Here is a 13,988-nt window from a genome sequence, read left to right on the forward strand (position 1 = left end):
AGCACGATAGCATAGCTTTTTTTGCAACACAATGACAGCACTAACAGATCCGTCAGACCTTCCACTCCCACAGTGCCCACCGTGATGGGAGATTTAATACTTTTGAAGGTGCCACATTAGCATCGTGGTCAGCGTAACACCATTACAGGGGGTTCAATTCCCACTGCCGACTGTAAGGAGCTTGTACGTTTTCCCCTTGTGTCTGCAAGGATTTGAAAGCATTCAAGGTCAAATTTGTTATCAAAGTATGCATGCAGTATACAACCCTAAGATCTGTCTTCCCACCGACAGCCACGAAACAAAGAAAACCATGGACCCTGTTCAAAGAAAAAGACATCAATCCCACCCCCAATCACCATGCTTCATCTGGGCACTCCAGTTCCCCTCCATTTTCCAAAGGTGTACATGCGGGCTCGTTGGTCCAGAAGGGCCTGTGACTGTGCTGCACCTTTTAAAAAACATCCTTAAACCTTCATCTAGCCCTTCCACATTCCGATCGGTCACCGAACCGTAATTGTTGGGTAAGACCCACTCCTCTGATGCAGGCAGGTCACAGCCTACTGAGTGAGAGTGAGGCTGCAGCAGAGATCAGCAGGTCTGCTGCTCTGGGAAGTTAAGCCCAGAGTTCCAGGAACAGCAGAGAGGTCACATCTGCAGCGGACACACACTGTTGCCACGGGCCAGTGTGCATGAAGCATCAAGGCAAGGGTTAGGGTCAATGTCCAGGCAAGGACAGCTTACAGATGGTGTGCAGTTAACCCAGGCAGGAAAGGTCTTTGAAGACACAAGATATTCTGCAGATGCTGGAAATCTAGAGTAACACACACAAAACGCTGGAGGAACTCAGCGAGTCTGGTCTATGGAAATGAATAAACAGTTGCGTTTTGGGCTGAGGCACTTCTTCAGGAGTGAAAAGGAAGGGGGAAGAAGCCAGAATAAGAAGGGTGGGGGGGGGGGTGTTGAAGGGAAGGAAGGAGCACAAGTTGAGACCAAGTGAGGGGAAGGTTGATGGGGTGGTGGGGGGAGGATGAAGTGAGAAGCTGGGAGATGATAGGTAGAAAATGATAAGTGCACTGAAGAAGATAGGAGAGGAGAGTGGACCATGAACGGTCCTTGAAGAGAGGTCTTTGAAGAGGATAGCTTCCTTTTGTACACCTGGCGACCGGAGCCATTTCACATAACGGAGAGAAGGATGCAGATGAAGGATTCTAAGGTGACATTTACTATTGGTCAGTTACTTTACAAGTTCTAAAGTATTAATGGCCCTTCATTTGTAGATTCTATTCGTTATTAATACCTGTATTATCATGGTGTGATTGGTTATGCAAATAAGGAATTTGAACATATACAAGGTTACCAATTAGTCAATAACTATATCCAATCAGCCAATTCCATATAAAAAAGGCATTTCTTTGTTCAAACCTTAGATCAGTGTGGTGACAGCAACCATGTTGTTCTCCTCGTGCACATGCCAATAACAGAGTGTGAGTTGTCAGAATCTGGTGAATCGGTGACAACATCAGCATTTCATTGGTCACATAAACACAGGGAGCTTCAGGTAACAGGCTAACAGGGCAATGCTGGACAACTTGTACTTAAATCAAAGATAAATTTGTATTTCTGTACGTCCCCTCCCATCCCAAAATGCTTCACACTCTGCTGTGTAGGAAATGTGGCAGCCATTTTGTTTTTTTTATGAGCAGGACCTCACAAGTAGATGGCAGGTTAATCAGTAGGACAGGATGCTGGGCCCACTCCTCGGCCCCTCCTTGAAACTGTGCCTTGGGATCTCTTAAATCCACCTGACCAGAAGGATGCACCTCACATCACCCCACCCCTCCTCAAATGATGTAGCACTTCTTTGGAGCTGTGCTGGACTGTCATGATATGTGGGGCAGGGTGGGGGTGTCAACATTCTGGGGTGGCCAAAATTTCTGACTGAGGCACAAGGGAGCCGATCTCTATGCCAAGGCTGACACTCTGCCCAAGTGCTTTGATGTTTTACAAAAAGTCCAAGCTGACTGTACACCCTAGCAAGTTTAAACTATGGCAACACACACCAAATGCTGGAGGGACTCAGTAGGTCAGGCAGCATCTATGGAAATGAATAAACAGTCGAGACTCCGTCTTCAGAACTGGAAAGAAAGGACACTGGAATAAAAAGGTAGAGGCAGGGGAAGGAGGCTGGCTGGAAGGTGATAGGTGAAGCCAGGTGGTTGGGAAAGGTAAAGTGCTGGAGATCTGACAGGAGAGGAGAATGGACAACGGGAGAAAGGGTAGGAGGAGGGGACCCAGAGGGAGGTGATAGGCAGGTGAGAGGTTAAGAGATCAGAGTGGGAAATAGAAGAGGAGGGGAGGGGAGGCGAAGTGAAAATAAAATTACCGAAAGGAGAAGTTGGAGACTACCCAGACGGTATAGTGCATGGGTTCTGATTACACAGTCGATGAGTTAAAATGACATCTATCACTGAACTGAAACCATTACTTCAATATGAAAAGAACTTGAACAATTCAGAACTCTATTAATTATTCCTTGTTTACATTTATGTGGTATTAATTCTAACCATATCCTTTGCTAACAGACTCCTTGTATAATCTTCGATTAATATTGAACTACTAATAATAAAGGACGTTTTTATGAGGATTTGTTGGGTTGATTAATCTCACCCTTTCACAGGTAACTTTACCACCTCCTCACTCAAGAGTCGAGTTATTTCTTAAAGGAATATAGTTTCCTGCTGTCAACTGTTTTTGCAAACAAACACTTCCCAATCTCCATCCTAAATCTGCCTTTATTTTTGTTTTAAAAATTTTATTTGGAGACAGCACGGAACAGACCCTCCCAGCTCAACAAGCCGTACCACCCAGCAACCCACTGATTTAACACCAGCCTAAGCACAGGACAATTCACAATGGATAATTAAGCTTGGATTGTGTTCTGGGATCATTGTGCATCTTAAAGTACTGTATTTTCTATTTGTATTTTTATTTTGGCGATACATCACGGTAACAGGCCCATTGAGCCCAGACCATCCAATTACACATCGCCGCTGGATGATTAGATTAACTTTATTTATCACAGGTATATCAAAACACACAGATAAATGCAACAGTTGCGTCAAAAGCCAACACAGTCCAAAGCTATGCTAGGGGCAGCCCGCAAATGTCGCCACACTTCTGGCACCAACATGGCAAGCCCACAATCTCTAACCCTAACCCATATGTCTTTTTGGAATGTTGGGGGAAACTGGAGCACCCTGTGGAGACCCACACGGAGAACCTACAACCTTCTCACAGACAGCAGCCGGAATTGAACCCCAATCTTCCAATCACTGGTTCTGTAAAGCGTTATGCTGTTACACTACCATGTCACCTCAAAGGTCCTTCTCTAAGCTGTTGGCCACAATGGCAACTTGCAGACTCTTCAGCCAGGCTCTCCCCACCGTCGTGCCGAGAAAGGTCAAGTTGCTGCCTCCGGCAATCTGGCCAGCCATTGAACGCTTTTTCATGTAGCATTTAGTAGATAAGGTGGGTGGTCCCGGCCTTATCCCCAGAGTAGGGGGAGTCCAGATCCCAGGGGCAGAGATTCAGGGTGAGATGGGAAAGATTTAAAAGGGGCCCAAGGGGCAACTTTTTCGAGCAGCAGGGTGATGAGTGTGTGGAATGAGCTGCCAAAGGAAGTGGTTTATTCAGTAACTTAGTACAACACTATTACAGTTCGGAGCATCAGAATTCAGAGTTCAATTCTGATATGCATCAGTGATTCAGGAACAGCTTCTTTCCCTCTGCCATCAGATTTCTGAACGGACATTGAACCCATGAACATGACCTCACTACTTATTTATTTCTATTTTTGCACTATGTAATTTAACTATTACATATATAAACCTACCGTAATTCATTTTGTTTTCTCTCTATTGATATGCATTGCATTGTGCTGTCGCCGCAGAGATAACAGATTTCACAACATATGCTGGTGATATGAAACCCTGACTCTGACCCTCCGTAAGAAAGTTTGGATGTTCTTCTTGTGTGTGCATTGGCTTCTTCCGGGTGCTCCGGTTTCCTCCCACAGTCCAAAGACATAGCGGTTAGTAGGTTAATTGGTCATTGTAAATTGTCTTGTGATTAGGCTGGGGTTTAATTGGTGGTTTGCTGGGCGGTGTGGCTTGGTGAAAGGAAAGGCCCGTTTGTGTATACCTCTGAATAAGTAAACGATTTAAGAAGCATTTGGACATATAGAAGCATGGGAAGGGCTTAGAGCGGGGGTCGGCAACCCGCGGCTCCGGAGCCACATGTGGCTCTTTTACGTCTGTGCTGCGGCTCCCTGTTGCTTTGGGAAATAATTGGTTGTGGCGACCCTTTTCCTGGCACATCCGAACCGACTCACAATTAGATAGCCTACGGGGGTTTGCGAGCACAGAGCTTTGGAGCCTCTGCGCCATGGGGGGCAGGTTGAGGGAGGCTTAAAAGTGAGGCTGAAGATTTCGAATAAAGTTTTATCCTTCGAGTGCTGTTACCGACTCCGTGTCGTAATTTTAGCGCTGCGTTTAGCACACCGCTACATGGTCAGTATTTAATTAAAATGTATTTTATGTTAGTTTGTTAGTTTTTGAAATGTAATTCTAAATTTGAAGATTATGGTGATCTTGTACAATCTAAATAAGACGTTGTGGCGACCCATTTCCTGACACATCCGAACCGGCTCACAATTAGCCAGCGTTCAGGCTAAGGGAGATAGCCTACGGGGGTTTGTGAGTACGTGTCTTTTGCAGCATCCGGGCCCATGGGGGGCGGGTTGAGGGAGGCTTAAAAGCAAGGCTGTTTAGTTCGAATAAAGCTATCTTTGACTGCAGTTTACTGACTGCATGTAGCACACCGCTACAACGTCTTTTTATCGCTGGCTGTCCAGAGGGGAGGTGCTGAAACGGTTTGTCGCGTGTCTGGAAGAAGTGAAAACTTTCCTGGGCAGCAAAGGGCTCAACTTTCCTGAGCTGGAACAGCCAGAGTGGCTGGAAAAGCTACACTTCATGGTAGACATGACAGCGCACCTGAACACGCTGAACACAGCTCTTCAGGGGTAAGGACGTACAGCCCTGCACATGTTGGAGGATGTTTTGGCATTTGAGTGCAAGTTGACAGTGCTTGCCAGAGATTTACAGAAAGGCACATTGTCTCACTTCCCCAATTTGAGAGAGTTCAAACAAGGTCACGACATGATAAATTCGGAGTATTTACATTCTGCAATCATCGCAATGCAAACATCGTTTGGGAAACGCTTCTGTGAGTTCAGAGAGGAAAAAAACACATTATTCTTCCCGGTCACTCCCCTAAGCATCGATCCATCCCTACTGAATACGACTGCATTGTCAGGTGTGAGTCAACCTGACCAAGTATGATAAATATTTTAATTGCCTATTATTTTACATATATTCATATGTTTTCACTGTTCAGTGAAATAGTCCTTTTATTTTTCAGGTTGACAGCTGGCTGACGTTATTTTTGGTTTGCTGCTGGCGGCAAATTTAAGTTTGGCGTTTTTCATAAATACAAGAAGGACTCAAATAGACGTTGAGTATTTTACTTAAAAGTAACCTTCAACCCAACGTCTTTTTTTCGGAGTTCAAAATGTTTTTGTTGCATGCAGAAATGTAATTTCGTTTTCTCTGCAGGAGTTCATCAATTTCATAAATGCAACACATTATAGTTTGTTTATACATAGCATAAAGGCAAAACAAAACGTTATATGCAGTGTTATTTCATTTTAAATGTCAAACGGGTTTTGCGGCTCCCAGTGTTTTCTTTTCTGTGGGAAACTGGTCCAAGTGGCTCTTTCAGTGGTAAAGGTTGCTGACCCCTGGCTTAGAGGAATATGGGCTGAATACACAATTGGGAGCGATAGTTTGGTTGGCATGGATTTGATGGGCTGAAGGGCCTGGATCTGGGCTATACTCCTCAATGACTCTACATGCGACTTACCCGGCACTGACGGCCACGTGTACAACCAAACATCACCGGTCTTCAGCTGGTCCTTGTAATCAAATACCATGGTGTTCACCCATGCTATCGGGCAATCCTGCAGGGGAATAGGAAACACACTCGTCAATAAAAGTTCCAGGATCAATAAAGTTGGAGCTTGTTCTGAAGCTACAAGTTGAGCACATTAGTGTTTGTTCAGCAGATAGGCAGACAATTCAATAGGGGAATATAATATTTACATCCGGCTTTAGGTCACCCAATGAACTTGTGTCCTATTCTTTATACGTATTTGTTTTTAAACAACTATAATCTCGCAAATCAAACACAAAAGCAATTGCCTGGAAGATCATGACGACAGCAATTACTGGATTGTTTCAAAGGTTTGTCCAGGTGCTTCCTGTCGGGAGTCTGACTTGGTACTATGTCTGGGCTGTACAAGATGACCGTCTCCATTTCGAGCAATAAAGGGGAACTTGGACCTCAAAGTCCAGGGACCACACGCATCTCCTGGGATAATATGGTCTTGCACGTGTTGGACTGGGACACCTGAGGAAGAGTGAAATATGGACCTTACATACAAGTCCATCATTAAAGACCCCCACCACCCAGGACATGCCCTCTTCTCATTGCTACCATCAGGAAGGAGGTACGGGACCCTGAGGGCACACACCTAATGATTCAGGAACAGCTTCTACCCCCCTGTCATACAATTCCTCAAGGACATTGAACCCATCAACACTTCCTCACTACTTTTATTTTCTATTTTTTGCAATACTTACTTAACAATATATATATATATACACACACACACACACATACATACACATATATAAAAATAATACATTTTTTCCCTCTATCACCATGTACTGCATTGCACTGTTGTCACAGAGTTAACAAATTTCATGACATATGCCGATTATATTAAACCTGATTCTGATTCCGCAGTTCCCTTTGCCCTTGCTAAGTCAAAGTCAAGTTTATTGTGATATGCACAAGCTCATGTCAGAAGAGTGAAATATTGACCTGAATTAAACATGCAGGTAAGTTAGAGGCAAGTTTTTTTACACAGAGAATGGTGGGTGCGTGGAACGCCCAGCCAGGGATGGTGGTAGAGGCAGATACATTAGGGGCATTTAAGAAACACTTAGGTAGGTGCAAGGATGATAGAAAATGGAGGGCTATGTAGGAGGGAAGGCTTAGATAGATCTTAGAGAAAGTTGAAAGGTCAGAACAATATTGCAGGCCGAATGGCCCATACTATGTCTATACACGTTCCATGCATGCACAAGTGCAATGAAAAATACGAACGCAGCTGCATCACAGGCAGAGCACCTGAGACACAAAAGTCACAAGAACGACAAATTAAACATAAATTACGCAAAAACAGACAAGAAAAAGAAATGAAAAGAACAAAAAAAAAAATCCGGTGTTGCTATCCTGAGTAGTGATTAGGGTTGTGAAGGTTGGTTCAAAAACTGACTGACTGGAGGAAAGTTGCTGTTCTTGTACCTGGAGATGTGGGATTGAAGGCTTCCGCCCAATTCCCTCAGCTGTTATCTCACTGCATCCCCACCACTGTTAATGCCATCTCTCTCCCCCATCACCTCCATCAGCAAGACACGAGGCATTCAATGACACTCAAACTGTGCTTTCATCAACGAGGACCGAGGAAGGTCAGAGAGATGAGAGGGAGCTAAACAAGGATCTTGTCGTGGAGTTCCCCCATCTCAACTACAGGCATGGGGCAGAAAGATTCAAGATTGTTGAATGCCATTTCCAGTACACAAGTGTAAAGGAAAATGAAATAATTGGTACTCCAGATCCGATGCAGCACTTAAAAAAACAATAAGGAAAACAGTAATAAAAAACACAATAAATATAGATATGTAAGATAGCCAACATACATTGATTGATTGTATTCCATAAATTTATCCTCGGCACAAGATAAATCTCTAGATTGGCTGGGGACAGCCCACAAGTGTCACTGTTATAGGAAAGAAGTGGCTAAACTGGAAAGAGAGCCAAAAACGTTTATGAGGATGTTGCCGGGACTAGAAGGCATGGGCTACAGGTAGAGGTGGCCAAGCTCAATCTGTATTCCTTCAACATTCACGATTTAAGTTTATTTATCACAAGCACATCAAAACATACGGTGAAATGCTTCGGTTGAGTTAGCACCCGAGGGTGAGGTGGGACAGCCCACGAGTGTCACCACACATTCTGGTGACAACACAGTTCAACAAAACAACAAGCCAACATATAAAAAACAACAGCAAAACAAACCCCTTTCCTAACCCCCATATATACACGCACGCGCGCACACACACACACACACACACACACACACACACACACACACACACACACACACACACACACACACACACACACACACACACACACACACACACACACACACACACACACACACACACACGTCTCCAACCCCAGCACAGGCCACCTCTGGGGCTTCCCACCTCCAGACTCCGGCCCAGGACTCGCAAACGTCGCGCCTCTCACCGAGGGGCTTCAATCTTTGGACTTCACAACATTGGGCCTCCGACCTCTGGAGTTCAGCACCTGGACTTGCTGACCTCTGGGTTTCAACCCCCGGACTGACTGACTGCTGGGCTTCAGCACCAGGTTCTGCTGATAACGGGCCCTCAACCTCAAAGACCATCGACCAACCTTGGACCTCAATCTCAGGACCTCTTGACCATGGATCTCTGATCCCAACAGGGATTCAACCTAGCCATGGGTGGGTAAGGGATTGATCCAAGCAAGGGATCCTTGAGTAATATCCACTACACTGCAGCCTCTCCCTACACAGTAGCAAAGCACAGTGCATCAGATATCCATGTCTGCGGTACTGCACGTGTAATTACAGATAAAACACTTTGCATGAATCAGTGATGTATAAAGTTTCACATATAAACACTCACTCACGCAACACACACACACACACAGCTGTACATACAACTCTTTACTACAAATTTTATGGCTTTGAGTTCAATTACATAATATTTGTTATCTCAGTATTATGCAAACAATGATTAATTTCTTTACAGAGTTAAATGAAGTAACGATCGTTTCTGAGCTGTTTTGCAACACTCAGGAAATTCATCTGGTGCCCCTTTTTGCCTTAATTAGGCAAGGCACTGGGAAGGACAGTGTGGGCAGATGGGATTAATATTTTAGTTTCTTCCCTCTCCCCTCTTCTTCTATTCTCCATTCTGGCCTCTTACCTCTTCTTCCCTGCCTATTACTTCCCCCTCGGTCCCCTCCACCCCTTTCTCCACGGTCCACTCCTCTCCTATCGGTTTGCTTCTTCTCCAGCTCCTGACCTTTCCCACCCACCTGGCTTCACCTATCACATCTAGCCAGCTTCCTTTCCCTCCCTGTAACCTTTTATTGTGGCATTTTCCCCTGCCCCCTTCCGCTTCAGTCCTGAAGAAGGGTCTCGGCCCAAAACGACGACTGTATATTCACTTCATTAGATGCTGCCTGACCTGCTGAGTTCCTCCAGCATTTTGTGTGTGTCGCTTTGGATTTCCAGCATCTGCAGGCTTCCTTGTGTTTGTGATTAGTACTGGTGGACAAAAGGCTGGAATAGGCTAGATGGGCCAAATGGCCCACCTCTGTGCCGTTCACATCTATAACAGCACCCATCCTGTGGCATCCCTTGGGTCCAGAGGTCATGGGCTCTGATTCCCATTACCTCACCCCTTGGGCAGTTTGGGGTTGGGGGTGACTGGGGTTGCTGCACCTGGATGGGCTCTTGGGGAGAGGGTGTCAGGTTGAGGTAGCTACCTCAGATTTCATTTATGACACAGGGGTGGCACAGTAGCACAGCGATCAGCCCAACTCTATTACAGTGCCAGCTGTAATATCAGCGTTTGATTTCTGCCATTATCTGTAAGGAGTTAGAAAGTCCATCCCGTGACTGTGTGGGTTTCCCTCCACATTCAAAATAAGTACAGGTTAGGGTTACTAAATCGTGGGCCTGCTATGCTGCATTTCACTATATGTTTCGATGTATATGTGACAACCACAGCTAATCTCATTGATCTTTTATTGCAGTTTCTAGGAAGTTGATAAGGATGTGCTTAGGCTTTTGCCCATTGCCTTGGTCACCTTGTTATAGGAGAGGTATCATTGAAGTGGAACGGATTTACCAGGACGTTGCCTGGACTTGACGACCTGAGGTACAAAGAGAGATTGTGTAGACGAGGAACATAGGAGATTGAGGGGGTGACCTGAAAGAGTTCGCTAAGACCATAGACAATCATCATCACGTGTCGTGTCACATAGACAACAGGGTGCTTAAAGCATGAGAGTATTAGTTTAAGATCAGAGGCGAGACATTTAGAAGATAAACCATAGAACATAGAACAGTACAGGCCTTTCAGCCCACAATATTGTGCCAACCCATAAACCTACTCCAGCTTCCCTCCTTCTTAGCCCTCCATTTTTCATGTGCCTATCTAAGAGTCTCTTAAATGTCTCTAACATATCTGCTTCTTGCACCACTCCTGGCTGTGCCAGGGACATCCGGGGCAGGTTCTTCATGCAAAGGGCGATATGTATTTGGAATGAGCTCCCAGAGACAGTGTTTGAGGAAGGGGCACTCAATTCGTCATCATCATTTTGTGCCACGTCGTAAGTGATCATGGTCTTTCCATGACCATGACTATTCTTGGCAAGTTTTTCTACAGAAGTGGTTTGCCATTGCCTTCTTCTGGACAGTGCCTTTACAAGACAGGTGACCCCAGCCATCATCAATACTCTTCAGAGATTGTCTGGCGTCTGTGGTCACATAACCAGCATTTGTGCTGGTTATATGACCATTCACCACCTGTTCCCGTGACCCTGATCCAAAAAGGACGGGGGCAGGGGGGACTTAAGCAGGTGTTTCACCTTGCCCAAGGACGACCTGCAGGGAAGGAGTACCTTGCACCTTCTTTGGTAGAGATGTATCTCCACCTCACCAGCCAGCACATTGGCAACATTTAAAAGCTGTCTGGATATGTAAATAGTTAGGAGAGGTTCAGAGGGCTGTGGGCCAAGGTGTGAAGATGGGACCAGCTTGCTGGGTGTCAGCTGGGTCTCCAACTGTAAGACTCTCGGGTCTGTCAGTACGTTGGAAGGACCACACATTATGCCCAATGTCAGTAACAATTTCCTGCAAATCTCCAAAAGGAACGACATGTGACCCCAGTGAGGGAATCGAACTGGGAGATTGGGATGACCCTCAAAGGAAAAGCCTGGAAAAACTTCTGAAGTGAGTCAAAGTGACCGGGAAAACATTGGCAAATTGTTTTATTTTTGTCACTTGAACCGAGGTGCAAAACTTTGTCTTTTGAGTGATCTCATCTCATCAGTACATCGATGCGATACAAGGGGGCAGGGAAAAGCCCATAATGGTAAGCAGAACACAGAGTTACAATTATAGAGAAAGTGAATTGCAGGCAGACAGTGAGCTGTAAGTCCGTAATGAGGTGGACTGTGAGGTCAAGAGACCATGTTACACAGGGGTCTGTTAACAGCGGGACAGAAGGTGAACTTGAACTTCATGATACGTACTTTCAGGCTTTTGTATATTCTGCCCACTGGGGTCGGGGAAGGGGAGCTCTGATGGAAAAAGGAGTGTGTTATGCAATTGGATTTCACTCAAAAAACACGGACTGACTAAAATGACCTAAAAACATTAATTATTTTTCTTCAATACAAGAGATTCTGTAGATGCTGGAAATCCACCATGCTTATTGACTGCTGCGGTGTTAACTAAACTGTCATCAAGGACTCCCATTTCCCAGGACATATGTTCTTCTCACTGCTTCCCTCAAGGAGGTGGTACAGGGGCCTGATGACACACGCTCAACATCTCAGCAACGGCTTCTTCCCCTCCACCATCAGATTTCTGACTGGACGATTAATTCATGAACACTACCTCACCATTTTTTTTCATTGTTTTCTCTCTTTTAGCACTACTTATTTATTTAATGTTCTTTATACATTTCTTATTGTATTTTATAGTTTTTATTTATAATGACAATATGACATACACTGGTGATATTAAACTTGATTCTGATTCTAATAAGACCATAAGATATAGGAGCAGAATTGGGCCGTTTGTTCCATTGAGTCGCTCTGCCATTTCATCACTGCTGATCGTTTTCACTCTCAGCCCCAATCTCCTGCCTTCTCCCCTATCCCTTCATGCCCTGATAATTCAAGGATCTACCAACCTCTGCCTTAAATATACCCAATGACTTGACCTCCACAGCTGTCTGTGGTACTGAATTCCAAAAATTCACAACTCTCTGGCTAAGAAATTCTTCACCATCTCTGTTCTAAAATGCCCTTCAGTAGCAAAAATTGCATTCATGCGATTAAATTTCTTTCTCAAGCAGAGCACCGAGTCTTTTGCAAGGTCGTCATAACGATGAATTTACCCGAATGCAACCAGGTGAAAAATCATCCACTTAGATCGTGTTAACACAAGTATTTGTCTTTTACCAGCACGGGTTATGGATTGGCGGTGCAGACTGAACTTACCGCTTTCTTTGATTTCTTCTTCGTCGACCGAGCCTTTTTGGCCTTTTCAATCACCGCATACAAAGCGAAACAGAGGCGTGTCATCCGTGGAAGGTCACAGAAACTGATGTCAAACTCCAGGTTCTGATTCCACACTGGCTCAGAGCTCACGTTGACCTCCTGGCTGTAGACAGTTTTGCAGAGCATCTCACTCCCGTGAAACAAGCCAGCTTGGACAACAAGCTGTGGTAAAGAGAAGGACAGTTAAACAACAAGCAGTAAATAACTGGAGTGGTAAATGGTCTCCAATTATATCTACAAGCAAGCTGGTTTAATCCTCTGGATCACCACTGGACAAATCAACATGTGCTTCCCTTAATAACTTTCATAATTCAAACTGGGCTTTTCTCTTTGGAGTGATGGAGGATGAGGGGTGACTTGATAGAGGTGTACAAGACGTTAAGAGGCATAGATCAGTCACAAACAAGAGGAAATCTACAGTTGCTGGAAATCCAAGCAACACACATGCAACGCTGGAGGAACTCAGCAGACCTGGCAACATCTATGGAAAAGAGTACAGTCGGCATTTCGGGCGAGACCCTTCATCAGTCCCGATGAAGGATCTTGGCCTGAATCATCGACTGTACTCTTTTCCATAGATGCTGCCTGGCCTGCTGAGTTCCTCCAGCATTGCGTGTGCGTGTTGCAGAGGCAAAGATCGAGTGGATAGGCAGAGACTTTTACCCCAGGGTGGAAAAACTTAGACCAGGGGAGTAACTTTCAGGCAACTGGAAGAAAGTGTAGAGGGGATGCCAGAAGTAAGTTTTTTTATATAGAGATTGAGGAGTGTGTGAAGTACCCTGCCGGGGGTGATGGTGGAGATAGGTACATTAGGGGCATTTAAGAGACGCTTAGATAAGCATGTGGATGGTAGAAAAATGGAGGGCTATGTAAAAAAAGTTCAAAGTACATTTGTACAGGGGGGGAGGGATTAGATTGATCCAGGAGTAGGTTAAAAGCTTAGCACAAGATTGTGGGTCAAAGGGCCTGTACAGTGCTGTGGTATTCTGAGCTCTGTGTTATAATCTGAGCAACGAGGGCAGTGCATATGGAGTTGGAACCAAAGGCCCAGCTATATCTGCTGAAATCCATATTATTAAAAATCATTTCAACTGTTTCTAAATGTCTGCAACAATCAAAATGAGCTTAACTAGATTTTAAAAAATATTTAGAAATGCATTAAACTGATTTAGAGGAGTATAGGCCCTTCGGCCTATGATCTCCTGCTGACCTTCTAGCCGACTCTAAAATCAAACGAACCCTTTCTTCTTGCATCGCCCTCCATTTCTCTATCATCTATGTGTCTGCCTCCTAAAAGCCCACAATGTATCACCTCTGTCACCACCCCTGGCAGGGCGTTCCATGCACCCACCACTCCCAGTGTAAAAAACTTGGATATCCCCCTGTATTTT

General features: G+C 44.9%; 1 protein-coding gene across 5 annotated transcripts in view; it reads right to left on the bottom strand.

Annotated features, from left to right (window-relative positions):
• The window catches only part of pik3cd (phosphatidylinositol-4,5-bisphosphate 3-kinase, catalytic subunit delta), a 248,283-nt gene that overhangs the window by 36,600 nt on the left and 197,695 nt on the right, over positions 1–13,988 (bottom strand). For all 5 annotated transcript variants that reach the window (XM_059952278.1, XM_059952276.1, XM_059952277.1 and 2 more), the window contains 2 exons: positions 12,538–12,759; positions 5,980–6,076 (listed from right to left, as the gene is read on the bottom strand). In XM_059952278.1, the coding sequence (XP_059808261.1) occupies positions 5,980–6,076; positions 12,538–12,759 (319 nt within the window). The remainder of the gene's footprint in view (positions 1–5,979; positions 6,077–12,537; positions 12,760–13,988) is intronic.

This window comes from Hypanus sabinus, chromosome 27 (genome assembly GCF_030144855.1).
Source record: "Hypanus sabinus isolate sHypSab1 chromosome 27, sHypSab1.hap1, whole genome shotgun sequence".
Taxonomy (NCBI): domain Eukaryota; kingdom Metazoa; phylum Chordata; class Chondrichthyes; order Myliobatiformes; family Dasyatidae; genus Hypanus; species Hypanus sabinus.